This window comes from Globicephala melas, chromosome 1, assembly GCF_963455315.2.
Source record: "Globicephala melas chromosome 1, mGloMel1.2, whole genome shotgun sequence".
NCBI lineage: Eukaryota > Metazoa > Chordata > Mammalia > Artiodactyla > Delphinidae > Globicephala > Globicephala melas.
The window spans coordinates 173,566,914-173,585,160 of record NC_083314.1 but is presented as its reverse complement, the minus strand read 5'-3'; the positions used below and the strand labels follow the sequence as shown (position 1 = coordinate 173,585,160).

At 51.3% G+C, this 18,247-nt stretch overlaps 1 protein-coding gene across 2 annotated transcripts in view; it reads right to left on the bottom strand.

Moving 5' to 3' along the window:
• The window catches only part of IFFO2 (intermediate filament family orphan 2), a 49,111-nt gene extending 38,789 nt beyond the window's left edge, over positions 1 to 10,322 (bottom strand). Inside the window, exon 1 of one of the 2 annotated variants that reach the window (XM_060310401.1) lies at positions 9,322 to 10,322. In XM_060310401.1, coding sequence (XP_060166384.1) covers positions 9,322 to 9,977 — 656 coding nt within the window. In that variant the 5' untranslated portion in view covers positions 9,978 to 10,322. The remainder of the gene's footprint in view (positions 1 to 9,321) is intronic. The other variant, XM_030876622.2, reaches the window with a different exon arrangement.
• Between the last annotated feature and the right edge of the window lie 7,925 nt (positions 10,323 to 18,247).

Genomic DNA, 18,247 nt, shown 5'->3' with positions numbered 1-18,247 from the left:
TCCGATCACTTAGTCACCATGGGCACAGCACTCAACAGTTTATAAGATGCTTCCACAGGCATCACTTCGTTTAATCTTCCAAACGGCCTCATGAGGCCAGATTTATTACCCCCATTACACAGAAGGGAAAACTGAGGCTCAGAGCAGGAAAGCTGCTTGCAATGCACATGCCCCTTCCCGGGTACCACACAGGATAAAAGGTTGGATCTGGAGCCTGACTTCCTGGGTTCGAATCTTGGCTCCCCACTTCCTGTCTCGGCCTGGCTTCCCTCAATGTCTCTATGGCTCAGTTTCAGCATCTCTAAAATGGGCTAATGATAGTATTCAACTCATAGAGTTGTTATCAGGTCATATAAATTAAATATTTGTAAACTGCTTTGAATGGAGCCTGGCAAAGGGTACATGGTATATAAATATTTTTAAAATTAATTACTATTTATTGTGCCTCTAGTATGCATATGCACTATTTGGGCAGGTACTTGTCACGTGACATTGTCCCATTTGTCTGTGTCCCCAGACACCGAGCTCCTGAGGGCAGGGGCTGTGTCTGCTTCACCCCGGTGCCCAGCATGGGGCCTGGCACACGGTGGGTGCCCAGCCACTGTCCAGAGAACAGAACCTTGGTTTCTCAGACACCCACACCCAGCAACCTCATCTTCCCCAACAAGAGGCACAGAATGACTGTAACAAGTTCCCTATACCCTGGCAAAGTTCACAGCACCAACCGAAAGCAAAAGTCAGACCTGAGCCCAGCTTCCCTCTGGCCACCAGAATGTCCACTGCTCTCTCCTGCTCGTCATCAGGCAGTGAGAGCCCCTGACCACTGCCCTGGGAGTGCTCAGGAGCTGGGCGTGAAAAGGAGCATTGAAACTTAGAGTCTGAGACCCACATCCAGTCCTGGCTTTGCTGTGTGACTTGGGGCAAGTTAATTTTCCTCTCTGAGCCTCGGTTTCCATCGTGCAGGGTTGTCACAAGGTTTAAATCAGATCACATGGAAAGTGCCTGACAGGTAACGATTAGTGTTCCTAGCTCGCCACCCCTTCCCCCACCCTCACCCCCAGGTCTCCCAGCCTAGATTTGCCAACCCAGGAACTCCCCCTCCCCAGAGCTCAATCCTCAGAGATCAGGGGGGCTGGCCTGCCCTCTATGGCAGCCCAGGAGGCTCATCTGCCTGCGTTGCCAGTGATTCATTGGCTTCACCAGAAGTACTCTAAAGTCACAGCAGGAAGTCTTCCCTGCATGGTGGCCACCTCCTGTTCCGCCACCCGCCCCGGCAATATTGTGACAGGTGCCGGGGAGACCCACACCTCAGCCTGCCTCTCGTCTGCTTCCTCCACCCTGTGCCAGCATCACCAGCCTCCAGGTCGCATGAGACGAAGCCAGCCTGCGTCTCTGCCAGCAGAGCACTGAACTTGGGGTCTGGAGACCCAGGCTGGACTCGTTGGGAGATCTGGGGCAGAGTTCTTCACCCTTCTGAAACTCTCATCTGTAAAATGAACAGAATCAATCCTACCTCTTGGAATTGCTCTAATAATTAAATCTCACTTATTTAAAGAATTCATCACAGAGCTTAGCACGTAGTAGGTACTCAATTAATGGTGGCTATGAACTCACTATGATTTATTTTATTATTATTTTTTAATTAATTTATTTTATTTTATTATTTATTTTTGGCTGTGTTGGGTCTTTCTTTGTTGCTGTGCACGGGCTTTCCCTAGTTACGGCGCGCAGGCTTGTTATCACGGTGGCTTCTCTTGTTGTGGAGCACGGGCTCTAGGCTCGCAGGGCTTCAGTAGTTTTGGCAAGCAGGCTCAGTAGTTGTGGCTCACAGGCTCTAGAGCACAGGCTCAGTAGTTGTGGTGCACGGGCTTAGTTGCTCCGCGGCATGGGGGATCTTCCCGGACCAGGGATCGAACCCGTGTCCCCTGCACTGGCAGGCGGATTCTCAACCACTGCACCACCAGGGAAGCCCCTCAACTGATTCTTATAACAACACTGGGGAGCAGAACGCATAAGAAAACTTATCCCCACTTTACAGAGCAACACATCAAGGTGCAAGAGATTAAACGGCATGCACAGAATGCAGATCACTCCAATAGAGTTATAGAGACAACACTGTTCCTAGGGCACTGGGCGAGCCCATCTTCCCAGTGTCCTCACGCCCAGGTGGGCAACACCCCAGGCAAGCCAGGACCACGACCTGGACTCCACAGGGCTCTAACTGGCCCCTGCTACACCCCAGGGGGCTCAGCCAGGCCACAGGCCCTCAAGGGAACCTGAGGCATTTGCCAGATTTAGTATTGGGTGACAACTACTCTTGTACCAAGAACTAGAGCAAGAAACTACATCCTGCCCAGGAAGCCAAGCATGGGTGCCCACTGGGGTTGGGAGGGCACTGCCCTGGCAGGCAGGCGGCAGCATCAGAAGTATTCACCAGCCTCCCACCTGGCCTGGAATCTTCTAAGCACCAGTCCTGCCAAGAGGCTTCACAACCCCCAGATGCTGCCAGCAAGGTCATGGACTATCCTCTCCCCAGGTTCAAGCCCCGTTCTTGACTTCTGCCCAACTCACAAAGCCAGCACGGCTCACCCCTTCTGCCCTGTGAAATCTGGCTGTGTAACTCTTGGAACTTCACCACCTACAACGTACTGTAGCTCTGTGAGCCCATTTACTGCTCTCACAATGTTGGGACACAGATCTCAGCATCCCCCTTTTCCAGATGAGGAAACTGAGGCTCAGAGAGGCAAAGTGATAGCCCAAGCTCGTTCAGCTTTTAACTCCTGCACTGGTGGCCCAGCATGTGGCACCAGGAGACAGGTATTCATTCAAATTTGTTGAACTGATGTGTCAGGACTGGAGCGCGTGTCTCCTGTCTCCAGGTCCAGACCCTGCCCTCCACACGCTGTGAGTCCGCCGGATGTAGAATCCATGCGGGTCAGTTATTGTGTCAACCCAGCCTCACTGGGGCCTACCAGCACGCAGCAGCCGGGCACAGAGCGCCCCTCACTGCACAAATACTTGCTCAGCATGGACTCTGCCCAGGCCCTGGATGGGTTCTCTGGGTACACGGCGAAGAATACAGACCTGGAGCCGGCCCCCACAGAGCTTACAGTCAGTGGAGGGGGCAGATACATCCCAGGCAATTACAATTCAGGGTGTACGGTCCTGTGATGGGGAGGCAGTGGGTGCTCAGGAATGCCCGATGCAAGAAAGTCAGGGGAGAGCAACATATCCTGACCCTGAGGTTACAAGAGGACTGCCTCCTTCCCTGCTGTGGGCCTCCTGCCATCTATGACCTGGGAAATAAACGGAGCACCAACCCGGTTGGATCTCATCAACGTGATCGAAAGCCAGGACTCCACATGCAAAGTCTGCAGCCTCCAGTATCACTGACACATGGCATGGTTCAAATCAATTCCCTTGGAAGTCCATGCATCTCTTAGCAGCAAAGGATGTGTGCAAGTTCTGGGTCTACCCTTCTATGTCTTTCAAATACCGACACGTGTGGGGATGCAGCCACGGGCTTGGAGAGAGAGCCTGAGAGCGCGCTTGTGCGTGTGTGCGTGCGTGTGTGCGTGTGCGTGTGTGTCTGTGTGTGTGTGTGTATGTAAGCTGGTGGGGCCCAGGGGCCTGTATCCGGTGGCCAAGGCAAAAGCCCCGCCTCAAATTCCTGGGAGAAGGAATCTTCAGTGTCAGCTGTATCCCTGCTTCCTGCTTCCTGTTTCCTTTTCTTTTCTGGGACCTCATTCCCCTCCTTCTAGCATGAGGCTCTGAAAAGCCCTCCCAAATCTGTTCCCAAAGAGTCTGCCAGCCTAACCCAAGAGACTTGGAATACTGAGGAGCTAAATGAAGGCGGGGTTGGGGTTGGGGGCGGGGGAGGCGTGTTGCTTTTAAAGGAGGTTGGGAGAAAGGGCAGAGGGTGGCCAGAGATTCCCGGAGGCACAAATCAACCACTAAGAGTAGGAAGAACAGCCTCCTTAGATGCTGGACAAAGAAGTAGCCCTTTCTCCCTCTGCCCCCGGCACCATCTCTGGCGCCTTCCACAGGACAGAGAGCGACGATGGGTCCTGAAATGGATGTGTCAGTCCAGCGCTGTGCTGAGAAATCCTTGTAAATGAAGGGAACAGATATTGCAGGGGCGGGGGGAGGGCTCTGGGATGGGGGACGTCCCGGGAGCTTCATGTGCCTTAACACATGAGCTTATTTACTCCTTTCTGATCCCTAGGGGAGTTATTCTCCCTCTTTTACAGAAAGCAGTGTCTCAGGCAGCTCAGAGAGGCCAAGCAATTGCCCATAGTCCCACAGAGAGTGGCAGAACCGGGATTCAACCCCTTTTTCCACCATCCCAGGCTGCCTCCCAGGAAAATCAGAGATAAAGAATCCGTATCAGCAGCTTCGGAAACAGTGGAAGTGGCAGGGAACGGAGCCCTCTGACCAGCTTTCCGGGGCAGTCTTGTGGCTTTGGGGCACTTAGGGGCCAGCACCCACCTGCTCAAGGGCCTCCCAGCACATGACGGGAAAAGGCAAGGGACGCTCCAGCTGGCTCACCCACCAGCCCTTTTTGGAGCCCTCCATTCGGGCCCAGCCGCTTCCGGCTCATGATCAGAAATAGCTGTGACAAAAGTCCCGCCTATCCCTGAAAGTGGCTTTTTAAAAAATGCTTAAAGGCAGACACATAAAAAGGTGGAGAGAATTCTGCCAAGCCCCAGTGGAAGGCAAATGATGCGGGCATCCCCTCAGGGCGGGGGAGAAAGCTCTCAACGGCAGACAGAAGTTCTGCCTGGCTCGGCTTTGTGGGTCAGCTCCCTCTGGGCCTCAGTTTCCCCAACTCTAAAATGAAAGTATTTAGCTGGATCAGCGATTTCTTGCTTTCTTTTCTTCTAAACTGTAAAACCCTGGTTTCCAATCGAATCTCCCTCAGAATACTAATCTGAGAATCATGAAAGTGGAGCTGCTGTGTTCGCTGTTGGCCGAATCCTAGGTGGTCAGCCCCCCCGACTGTCCCCAGAATCACCCTCTTCTAGACTCCAGGGCTCCAAAGAGTCCACTTGCAAACCACTAGGCTAAATGATCACTGTGGTCATCCTGGCTCTCAAACAAATCTCCAGGGAAAACTAAACCAAGACTTTCAGGCTGACTGGAGTCAGGGGCACAGACACTCAGCAACTTGCAAGGGGAGGCAACAAAACCAGCTGGTTCCAAACCACACGGGGCCTGAGGCAGGAGAGGGGGAGGCCCGGAACAGAGAAAGGCCACACTGTCATCTCAGGACGCAGAAAGAGCAGCCCTGAACTGGGCCCCTCCAAATCACAGACCGAAATGTAGAGCGAGCTGGCAGGGATCACCTAAAGGAAACCTGTTGTGTATAGGTAGGGGACCTAAGGCTCCGAGAGGGCAGGAATTGGCCTGAAGTCACACAGCGCCTAATGGTAGAGCCAGACCTGGAGTCTGGGTCTCTAGGATGCCCATTTAGAAAACTCTCTGCCTGTCTAAAGTTTATCTAGTTTCAGCAGGAATCTCCCAGGGAAAGGCCCCCCAGCTTGCAAACTCAGAGCAGGGTATTTTGGTAGCACTGCATGGTGACAGGGTAGAGATGTTTGTTTTGGTTTTCAAATCAATGCTTGACAACCTTGTCGGCTACAGTTTCAGTGACCACATTTCCCTCATGGTAAAGAGCTCAGAGCTGATTGGACCAAAAGGAAACCAAAGCAGGAGTGATCGGGGCCAGGGCCCAGTCACCCCCAGGCCAGGGGCTCTGGTTTGGGTTGGTATTTCCAAAGCACGGATCCTGTAGCGCTGACAGCACACAAGATGATGTGACGTAGCACACAGGTGACTTGTTAAATTTACATTTTATTGACTATGTATGTGAATGCATATACAAAATGTAGTCTACCCATACAGTGGAATATCATTCAGCATTATAAAGGAATGTACGGCTGATATAAGCTATAGCATGGATGGACTGCACAAGCATCATCTAAGTGAAAGAAGCCAGACACAAAAGACTACATACCGTATGACTCCATTTATATGAAATGCCCAGGAAAGGCAAATCTATAGAAATAGGAAGCATATCAGTGGTGCCTGGTCTGGGGTGGGAACAGGGATTCACTGCAAAAGGGCAGAAGTGTTGCAAGGGTTCTAGAACTGGATCGTGCTGATAGTTGCACAACTCAGTGGACTGGCTAAAAATCATTGAATTGTACACGTAAAATGGGAGAATTTTACGATATGTAAATTATACCCCATAAGGCTATATAAAATATTTTACGTAAGAAACAATATGGATGGTGGTACATGAATATGGCCACGGTTCATGGAGGTGGAACCACAGAAGTCCCCAGCTTGGGGAACACTGAGCTACACAACCCAGGTTGCCCTTTGGAGACGCAGAATGAACATCTCCAAGGCTGCGAGTTCCTCCAGGTGGACCAGAGGAAACCCTGAAACCTTTCCTTTCCCGGCACAGGCTCCTTCTGTTGGCCACTGCTTGGGGCTCCATGCTAGACATCCTGGAACGATCTGAAGCCTTCAGTGGCCAAGAGCCCAGGTAAACACCTTGGTCTCATTCTCTTATGAACAGGAGATCAGAAGTGCACAGGGAGTTCAAACTCAGATTTACATATTGTCAAGGCTGGGAAGACCCTCTGAGATCATCTAACCCAGTGGTTCTTAAGCTTTTCAAAAGGCTGATCATACGCCTGCCCTCTTCCCAAAAGAAAATTCTTATGATAAACCCAAATACAGAAACAAGTAAAAACAGAATGTTACTTGTATAAATTTATATTGTAGGCTCAATGATATAACACTTACCTACTCTAAATTCAATCCATGAGGTTGATGAGGCTATTTCGATCCATTAACATTTAGAACTGGGATTATGGATGACAGGTCCACCTTCGCTTTAATTCTATCTCTGGTTTTGGCTACAGAGTATTAAGAAAATCCTGACTCACACAGATTAGTAGCTACAAACGGGACCAGCTTTAAGCAGTTTGCTTTGTAATCTCAGAGTACTCTTCTGACAAAGAGAAGGCAGGGGAAGGCTCTAACTTGAGGCCAAGTACTAACAAATCAATGTTAAGTAGACTTCCATGAGTTAACAGTAAGAACTTAAAAGTGACTGAGCACACTTTTATGACCATTTTAACATTTTTAAAATATTAACTTTTATTTAATATTCAAGGAACTGCCTAAGGTATCTCTGAGGCAGCCGGGGGCTTCAGGGACAGTTCTAGACCACCCTCCTCTCGCTTTTACAGATAGGGAAACTGAGGCTCAAAGACGGGAGTAAACTTGCTTTGAAAAAATCCAACTTGAGCCCTGAATCAACTTCAGAAAAGATGCGTCTCCCCAGTTCACAAAAAAAAGAAAAAAAATGGGGAAAGAGAAGGTACACACTCACCCCAGAAGGGCGGGAAGAGAGACACCCACACTCCACCTGTCTCAGCAGCGCCCATGCCACTCCAGGCCAGTGCCAGAAGCTGACATCACGCCCCACACCCTGCGTGCAACTTGAACAGGGCATTGCTCAATGCCGACCCATCTCCCTCTAAGACTGGGCACAGTTTTTTCATCTCCTTAGTAGCCAGATCCCCAAAGCACACACACAATAAAACAAACACAGCGCAAGCCTGGGGCATGACGACACAATCAACAGTGGCAGACAGAAGGGCCCATCCCTCCAAGTTTCACCATCAAGACCAAGCGCCTGTTTCTCTGCCCCACCCCGAGGAAGCTGCCCACCAGGGGCAGAGAGGTGGCCTCCGCATGGCGAGGCGCCAGGCCATTCTCAAGTCCTCAGGAGAAACAACCAGCCCAGAAGAGTAGCTTGCTCCCCGCAGGGTCCAAGACCTACCCCCAGGAAGCCAGGCCCTGCATGAGAGACCTGAGACTCCAGGCAACTGCTCCCTGACAGCTTGACAGAGCCGATCATCTTTAATAATGTCAAGTTGATTACTGTATACCTTCCAAAAAGCACCACCAGCCTACCTACCCCTTGGGCAACTGTGGATGGATTTTATTATTCCCATTTCTCTGATAAATAAACAGGCTTCCGAGTGGTTCCGTGACCACGTGGTTCAGCCAGTGGTTCTCACAGGCAGCTAATGGAGCTGGAACTTGAATCCCACCCAGTGGCCAGCCTGCCAGTAGAGGAAAAGGAAGGAGACCCATGCCCAGCTCTCTGTGCTCATGTGAGCACTAGGACTCGAGGAATGGAGGAAAGAAGCTTCTCAGTGCATCCTCCAAGCCCTGAAGTTCAGAGCCACAGCTCCCAAGGCAGAGCTGCCCATGCCTGGGATGGCAGAGGGCCCTGCCCCTATCCAGGCCTGAGATGCTCCAGACAGACCCCTCTACTCTTATCAGAAGGCCGATTTGACAATACTGTCAGCCAGGCTGCAGGCAGGAAGCAATGTCAGTTTCCCAGCGGGAATCTGGGCTGGGCAGGAAGGTGCCAGCCAGTTCAGCAGGCAGTCTGTGCCATAGTCCAGCAGAGACAGTGGTCTGGGTCCATTCGGTGCCCAGTCTTCCAGCCTAAGGTTATCTCCTTCTGTGGGCCTTTAGGGCTGAGTTTGTTGGGGTCCAAAAAACCATGAGAATTGGGGGTGGGGAGAAGAGAGGTGAAGGTAGCTGTTTCTAAAAGCTCGTGGCCAGTCTGATGTAGGTCTGGTTATCCAGCCCAGCCAGCTGGACCTTACAGAGCTGGAGCAAGACAGCAGACCCTGGCCTCAGTGGACAGATCCGACCATTCTTAAACACATGACTTTTTAATTCAAGGAACAAGAAGCCAGTGGATTACTTAAGAGTTATTTCTTTTCATCCATTGACAGAGGAGAGCCCACCTCCTACATCCTTGGGAAAATACCTAAGCTGGAAGACAGACTAGCCAGGTAGTCACATCGTGGCTTCACCACCTATTAGCCAAGCCATCTTAGGCAAGTCACTTGCATCTCTGTGCCTCGGTTCTCTCATCTACAAAATGAGGATAAGAATGCCCCACACTTGGCGTTGCCATGAGGATTAGATGAGATCACGGAAAACACCAATGGTCACTATGTCACCTAGAAAACAATGTGCCTGGTCCAGTGACGGAGCGGAGGTGTCCCCCACCATAGTTAGCACCCGCTCCCATTCTTGGAACTAGATAACTGAGTTTTCCAAGCGTGTGTAGGGCGTTCTGCAAATACAGCTTCCAGCCCACCTGCCAGGACCAGCTGCCGCCCCCGGCCCCTCCCGAACGCACACATTCCTTGGCCGCGGAGACAGGGAAGACCCCCCAGGCCGGGAGTGCGGGGGCAGGAGCGGGGCCCCACTCACCTCCGCTTGTACTCGTCGCGCTCGCGCTTCACCTTGGCCAGCACGTTGTAGAGCGCGCGGATCTCGGGCGTGATGGTGTCGATCTGCACGCCCACGCCGTCGGGGTGCACCCACGACACGCCAGGGCCCTGCACGGTCTCCACGCCGCCGCCGCCCGTGCGCCGCACCTGCGTGTAGCTCCAGATGGTCCCGGGCAGGCGGCCGTAGTGCTGCGGCTGCGAGCCGCCGCCGGGGGGCAGGCCGCCCAGAGCCGCGGCGTTGGCGTTGGCTCCGGCCGCCGCGCCGCTGCCGTGCCCGCCGCCGGGCGCGGGTGGCTGCAGCAGTTCGGGCCCGGTCTGCACGGCCTGCTCGCGGGAGAAGGTCTTGTAGCGCAGCCTCCGCTCGCGCTCGCTCTGCTGCTGCTCCAGCTGCTTCTCCAGCAGCCGGTTGCGCCGCTCCAGCTCGTGCACTTTGGCCAGGAAGCAGCGGAAGCGCACGTTGAGCCCCTTCAGTAGGTGGATGTTGGAGCCCAGGTCGTCCCGCAGCGCCGCCGTCACCGGCGATGGCCCTGGCCCGGCCCCGCCGCCGCCACCCGCGCCAGGGCAGGTCCCCCCGGAGCCGCTCGGCGGGCAGCCGGAGGCCAAGGCCATCTCCCCGAATATCAGCGAGTTTACCATGCGCCGGCTACGCGGCTCAGGGACCCGAGCCCGCGGCTCCAAGTGCGGCTCCAGCTCCGGGCAGGGATCCCGGCGCGGCCGGGCCAGGGAGGGCGCAGGATCCAGCGCGACCTGCCGGTCGGTTCCAGATGCGCGCCAGATGCGGCCTCCGCAGAGACAGCGAGCCGGACCGCCCCCGGATGTGGGCGCCGAGGCGAGGGACTGGACTTCGGTCGTGGTGGAGGCCGCGGCGGCTTGCGCGAGGTATCGAGGATCGCTGGTACCGGCGCCGGGGCTGTCAGAGACGCTGTGGAGGCTCCGCGGTATTAGCGCGCAGAAGACTCTCAGCCTGCACTGCCCCTCTGCGGCGGGCCCCGCCCACTGCAGACACAGGCCCCGCTCCCAAGCTCGCCCCGCCCACCCCGCCCTCCTCTGCGGCGCTCCCAAAGCTGGAGGCAGGGTCCCCGAGGCCCGCAGCGCCGGGCCCCGCCTACGGCCCCGTGGCTCCTCCCATTCCCGGGCTCCACCGTTTTCTCGGCTCGGTGGACTTGCTGTCTGCAGCTTTGGCTCCGCCCAGCTCCGGGCTGGACCACTCCCTCCCCTGCGCCGGGTCCAGCCCTCCACTTTGCCCGGGGACACAGACCGCAGAGCTGCACCAGGCACGCGGTTAGGTGGAACCGCCGCAGAGCCAGCCCGGCCTCTTAAAGGGACAAGCAGCCACGGCAGCGCTCGTTTCCCCCTTTAGGAAGTCCCCTCCCCCACGTCCTCTGTCAAGGAGACCCCGCTTCTCTTCCACCCCACCCCAACTCCCCGGCCCCAGATTACCACGAGGTGAGGGAGACCTCGGCCTGGAAGAGCCGGGGGACCAGAGCCTCCGAAGGTGTATCCGCACCCCACCCCCACTCCAGCCTGGGGCGGCCTAGTTCGACCTTCCCAAGATAAGGCAGCGTTTCCAGCGGCAGGTCCCCCACGCGGTGGACCCGGGAGCGCTCCTCTACCGCTTGCCCCCGCCTCTAACTGCGGGCCTCGTCGTCCCGAGACTGGCCTGGGCAATGCCGAGCCCGCTGGTCCTCGGGTCCAAAGATGTGCCGCACGGATGGTGGGGACAGGAGTGGGGAGACTGAGCGAAGACCCTCCCGGAATGTGACACCCGCAAGCTCAGCCTGGGCTGCTGCCGCGCCCCCGCCCTGAATGACCACCTCCCCACCACCGCACACTCATATGCTGAGATGCAGCTGACCCCAGAGCGGGCCATCGAACTGCTTGGGGGGCAGCTTGAGGGCAGAACAGGTATAGAGGGCGGAGCCCACCAGAGGACGCATTCATTCATTCATTCACTCATTCATTCAAATCTGTTTTCATATTTACCACCGTAAAGACGAAGTTCTCCAGTGTCCTGGTGTCTCTTAAACCAGTTTGCAAACATCTATGGTAATTTTTTGAACGCTAATAGTAGTTCCCATTATTGAGTGCTAAGTATATGTCAGGTGCCATAGTTGTTATCCCGATTTTACAGCTGAGACCAGAGGAAGAGCGATCCATCCCCAAACACATGCTCTAACCCGCCTACCGATGCTGCTGGCGTCGTGTCCATTTCCCCGTTGGATCCTTACCACAAACCTCAGAGGGCCATCATCAAAAAAATCTAGAAACAATAAATGCTGGAGAGGGTGTGGAGAAAGGGGAACACTCTTGCACTGCTGGTGGGAATGTAAATTGGTACAGCCACTATGGAGAACAGTATGGAGGTTCCTTAAAAAACTAAAAATAGAGCTACCATATGACCCAGCAATCCCACTACTGGGCATATACCCTGAGAAATCCATAATTCAAAAAGAGTCATGTACCAAAATGTTCATTGCAGCTCTGTTTACAATAGCCAGGACATGGAAGCAACCTAAGTGTCCATCATCGGATGAATGGATAAAGAAGATGTGGCACATATATACAATGGAATATTACTCAGCCATAAAAAGAAACGAAATTGAGCTATTTGTAGTGAAGTAGATGGACCTAGAGTCAGTCATACAGCGTGAAGTAAGTCAGAAAGAGAAAAACAAATACCGTATGCTAACACATATATATGGAATCTAAGGGGAAAAAAAAAGTCATGAAGAAACTAGGGGTAAGACGGGAATAAAGACACAGACCTACTAGAGCATGGACTTGAGGATGTGGGGAGGAGGAAGGGTAAACTGTGAAAAAATGAGAGAGTGGCATGGACATACATACACTACCAAATGTAAAATAGATAGATAGCGGGAAGCAGCCGCATAGCACAGGGAGCTCAGCTCCGTGCTTTGTGACCGCCTGGAGGGGTGGGATAGGGAGGGTGGGAGTGAGGGAGATGCAAGAGGGAAGAGATATGGGAACATATGTATATGTATAACTGATTCACTTTGTTATAAAGCAGAAACTAACACACCATTGTAAAGCCATTATACTCCAATAAAGATGTCTAAAAAAAAAAAACCTCAGAGGGGAGGTAACCCGTACCTTTGAACGCCTGCGGCTTGCACTGTGTGCACATAACCAGATATGTGGCATGTTCCACATTCTTCAGGCTGCATTTTTTGAATTGCAATTTAATTTTTGTCTTGTTATTAATTTTTGTGTTTGTTCCATTTCTTTGTGTGTAAGCTTGCGGGCAGGTACCCTTTCTCACAGGGACAATGGCTTGAGGTTCTCAGTGACAGAAGAGACACAAAGGAGACACAGGCATACTCTGAGGTGAGGTCGTGGCTGTGACGTTAGTCGGCTGTTTAGTCACAGGAGCAAACCCTCCCCAGTTTCCTTCCCTCAACCCCCAGTTCCTTGCTCCCTTCTGAAAATAGGCTCACCTTTCCAACACTCAGAGCTGAAACTCACTTGTCTTGAAACATTTCTCTTTTTAACCCAACCCAATGTGGTCACTGCTCTTCACTCTTTGTTCTCTCCTCTCTTGGTGATTTTCTTGTTTAACCTAAAGAATCAAAACCCTTTGCCTTAAAACAGGAGTTCACGGACCCTGGGGGGGATGAGGATAGAATTCTGAGAGGTCCATGCCATGGACAAAAATTATATCTTTATTTTCATTAATCCCTAAATGGCATTCAGCATCTCCCTTGATCATGAATGCAGGCAACAAGTAGAAGTCCCTGTGATTTTGTCACTAATAGAAATCACAGGTATTTTCACATCACCTTCAGTTTCTATATATCTCAAAGTATCACTTAAGCTACCACGCTCTGAAATTAAGATCGTATTCGACTCACCACTAAATCTTACTTAATGTATTAACACATGTTACTATATCACAATTTTTTTTAGTACTTTGATAGTTGTATTTTAGTAAAATTGTTTTCACTGTTGTCCAAATGCAATTTTTAAACCTTTATTATGAGGTGGATCCACAGGCTTCACCAGATGCCTAAGGGGCCTCAACCCACAGAAAGGGTTAAGAAGCCACACCTGGGGAGTGGTTCCCTGCTGTCTTTTCTCTGAAGGATCTGCCCTGACAACAGCATTGCCCTGGAATTGGAGTGTGAAGCCCTCCTGGAGGGGCGGGGTGGGGTGGGAGGCACCCAGCCCTGTCCTGGGCCTGGAGAGATGCAGACATTCCAAGATTATTTTTTGAGCTCCTGCTTTAGCACAGACCCTGCCCTAACACTAGAGAAACAGCCGTGAGCAATGCAAGAGCTCCAGGAGCCCTGGGGGAGCTAATGGAGACAGACAACCCAACAGACCATCCTGAGACGGGGGCCGAAGTGCAGCGGAGGGAAGCCTGACCAGGAAGAGACGGCTGCGCAAGGCCAGGAGATCCAAAGGAAATGGACGAGGTGGTACCTGGACTTGAAGGGCTTTTCTAGAAGCATGATTTGTACAAACAAAATGGCTAGAAAGTAGTTCTGTGGCCACATAGGCGCAAAAGCGAGATGCTATGTATCTTGCTCTTTGTGGGCAAGATGAGAGGGGAGGCCAGCCTAATGCCCTTGCAGCTAGAGTGACCAACTGTCCCCATTTGCCCAGGATCGAGGAGTTTTCCTTGATGTGGAGCTTTCAATGCTAAAACCCAGAAAGTTCCAGGCAAACCGGGATGAGTTGGTCATTCTTCTTCCAGCCCATATAGTTCCTGAGACTTCTATAGCCAGAAGTCATGGTCATCAATGTCAGCCAGACAGAGCTTCGAGTGCAGCAAGCCCAATGCTCCCATTTTAGAGACAAGAGAATTGAGGCCCAGAGAGGGGTGGGAACTAGCCCCAGATAATTAGTGGCAAAGCCTGGTCCAGAATTCTGGCCCCCACTCCCTCTCCAATGCTCAGTACCACCCCAAGCCAGACAGTGAAATCAGTGGTCCCTTCCCTTCAGCCCTGGGTACCCTCACCTCCCCCATCAATAATCCAAAGGGGCTACAGATGGGTCCTCACCAGGTGGAGGGAGGAGTTGTTCCAACAGACAAAGGAATATCCCCAGGAAGGATGCCTGCCTCCACTTGCTGATCAAGGATGGGTTTTCTTAGCAGGATACCTACCCGTGGCCCTCAGATTCACAGCAGTGTGTCTGACCTGCCTGGCCTCTTCTTCCAGAGATGGGCTTTTGAACAAAAGTTGGCTTAGGTTTGTATCTCTGCTCCAGCTGTGTAAACTGGCAAGTCACTTGACCTCTCTGAGGCCCATCAGTGAAATGGGTATGACTTCACCCACAAGGTCCTTATGCCCTCTGCCTCTGCCACCTGCCCTGTCAAAGTGCCAGGCCCCTGGCAGGCTGTCAATAAACAGTTACTGAATGAATGAACAAAAGAAAGAAAGAAAGGAAAGAAAGAAAGAAAGAAAGAAAGAAAGAAAGAAAGAAAGAAAGAAGAAAGAAAGAAAGAAAGAAAGAAAGAAAGAAAGAAAGAAAGAAAGGGAAAGAGAGAGAAAGAAAGAGAAAGAGAGAAAGAGAGAAAGAAAAAGAAAGAAAGAAAGAAAAGAAAGAAAGAAAGAATAGTCAAACAACTTTCATTTTCCCTACTCTAGCCCTCTGCCATTTCACCAGCTAACTACCCCCTCATCCTTCAGGTCCCAGCCTCCCTGTCCTCCCAGCACCTGCCAGGTCTGAATGGGGTTGCTTCCTCTGGGCTATACCAGCACCATGCCTACAACATGACAGCCCCAGATACACTCTCTTGCCATTGCTGGCTTTTTCATTGTCATCTCCACCCCACCCCCGCCCTACCCCCCAACACCTGCTAGACCATGATTTCCAGCAGGGCAGGGATCTTGAACAAGAACCAGGTCCAGTTCACTACTGTACCCCCATGTTCTGGCATGGTGCCTGGCACATAATAGGTGCTCAACAAAGATGAGTTTAGGTAAACAACTGAATGAGCTGTTGACACTGGAAAAAATTCCTGTAAAGTGCCTAAGAGGTGTTCAATAAGGGTTAGATTTTCACATTTTAATTACATTTCTTGGTTTGACAACTTTATTGAGGCATTTTTTTACATATCATACAATCCACCCACTTCAACGGTTTTTAGTGCATTAACCAAGTTGCACAGCTATCACTATAAATCAGTTTTAGAATATGTCACCTCTCCCAGTATGATCTCTCCCTCACGCCATTTACTGTTACTCCTTGTTTCCACCTCCTGCCCTGGGCAACCACTAATCTACTTTCTGTCTCTTTAGATTTGCCTTCTGTGGACATTCCCTATAAATGGAATCATACAATATGTGATCCCTCGTGTCTGGCTTCTTTCACTAAGCATCATGTTTTTGAAGTTCATCCACATTATGGCATTGGTAGGGCCTTGCTTCCTATTGCCAATCTCTTTTAAAATTTTGGTAGTTTGAATTTTTCATTACCTTATTTACTTTACTTTTCTGCATATCAGTTCCTCATCTGGAAATAGGACTAATAAGAGTAGTTACCCCGGAGGGGGGTTGTAAGGGTTAAATGAGTTAATGCATATAAAGTCAGCATGAAGTAAATGCTCAATAAATATTAGCTATTATCACCATAATTTTTCTTCATTCATTTTGCTTATGCCAGTGTGAAAAGCCCATAAATGTCGTAAGAAGCAGGGGAAAAAATAAGCGTCTCCCATGATCCCACACCCAGTGGCCCTCTCTGGCATCTGAGCCCAGTCCTACTGCCAGGGAGAATGAACTGCCCTCCCCCTGAGTCCCCCATCCCCAACTCCAGGCTGCAGTTTCTAGAATACTACCATCAGGTTTCTTCATGGTGAAATGAAAGAAAGCAATAAAACATGATGGCACAGAGGAAAGGGAGTGGTTCTTAGTCCCACACGATGCTACAGGTGAAGGTTAATCCCTTGCAAGGCGCAGGGAATTCTCTAGCTGGCCCATCTCACCTCCCTAGAAACAACAATGACAAAAACAGTCAAAAAAAAAACTCTGGCAGAAAGGGCGACTTCGGCAGCATGTTGCCCAGCCTCATCCCTCCTGGACATCTGCAGGCTCACAGCTTAAGCTGCCTTGGGGGAGCCCTGGTGGCTTCCAGCACCTTCTCCAGGCCTCCGCAGGCCTCTCTCATGAAGGCCAGCTGGGCTGTATGGCAGTGTGGTTACGAGCAGGGGATGCAGGTCCAGGCTCAATCAGTTAACTGTGTGACTGTGGGCAAGTTACTCAACTGCTCTGTGCCTCAGTTTCTCCCTCTGTAAAATGGGATGGTAGTAGTTCATGGGGTTACCCTGAGGGTGAGACAAGTCCACAGAGCTGAAAGCAGCACCTGACGTGTATCAAGCACCAGCTGTCATGAGTCAACATTCCTCAGCACCCTGCCAGACACCGTTCTAGGGAGTGGTTTGAGCTCCACGAGGCAGGAAGTCAAGGCGGAGGGTTGCAGAAGCCTAAGCAGGGTCATGCAGGATCATTTTAGGGGGAGCCACAAATTTGGGGAGGCCCTTGCTTTCAGGCCTTATTCCTTCATTTCCACATGACTGGCATCTGTTAAACATCTTCTCTACCCTGACTCTGTCACTGAAACCCTACCTGTTAAAGATCCGTCTTACAGATGGGGAGCCTGAGGCTTAGCGGGTGAAGGGCCTACCCCAAAACACACAGTTAATGGCACAGTTGAGCTTTGAACCCAACTTTTAACTCCAAGTCCCATCCGACCTGCTCCAGCTCCAGCCTCTTCCTCAACAACCCAAAGATGGAACAGTCAGATATTGATCTGAGAAGTGAGCCGTTGAAGTGAGTTCTGCCACCCTGTTCCACAGTGACGGCCTTCGAGTGAGTAGAAAGGGGCACAGAGAAGCGAGGGGCAGGAGCTTCATCAGATGAGCCCAGAGCCACGATGAGAAGCAACACCATGCAACCCTGCCTCTGGGCCTTTGCACGTGCTGGCTCCGCCTCCAGGGACACTGGTCCCCTTCTCACTAGCCAGCACTTACTTATCCTCCAGATCTTGGTTTTGGTAGCAGTCTCCTTCTTCATTTGCTGTCTTGTTTTGACTTTGCATTAAGGGATAATGTACGTTCAGCAAATATTCTGTGCATGGCTCAACGAATTTCTGTGTATGCACACCCCAGGGTACTCCACACCCAGCTCATTTCCCACACACAGAAGGCTCCCTGGTGACCCCATTCAGAGACACCTCCCAAAGGTTATCCGGTTCTGACTCTTCTCACCATGGATTCCTTTCTAGCCTCATGTACACAGATTCAGACAGTAAGTTTTTTTACTTCTTTTGCTCAACCTTCTCTGTAAGAGATCCATCCATGTCGTTGAGTGTGGCAGCATTGTCTTCTTCTTCTTTGCTGGGTAATAATACATGCTATGAACGTGTCACAATGTATTTGTCCATTCTACCACGGTTGGACATTTGGGTGGTTTCTAGTTTGGGGCTATTTGGAGTACAGCTGCTGTGAGCCTTCTCATCTCTGTCTTTAGGTGAACATAACACTTGTTCTTCTTGGGTGGAAATCAAGCGACGGGACTGCTGTGTCGCGGGATATGTGTATGTTTAGAGTTAGTAGATCCTGCCAAACACTTTTCCAAGCTGGCTCTGTAAATGTACACCCCCCTCAGCAGCGTATGAGGGTTCTGATTGCTCCAAATCCCAGCTAATATTTAGTACAGTCAGAGATAAACAAGTAGGATTTACTGAATAACACAGGGAACTCTATTCAATAACTTGTAATAACCTATAATGGAAAATAATCTGAAAAAAATACATTAAAAAATCACATTGCTGTACACCTGAAACGAACACAATATTGTAAATCAACTATACTTCCATTAGAAAAAATATTTAGCATAGTCAGTCCTTTTTTATTTTAAGGGTTAGGGTTAGGATTAGGGTGA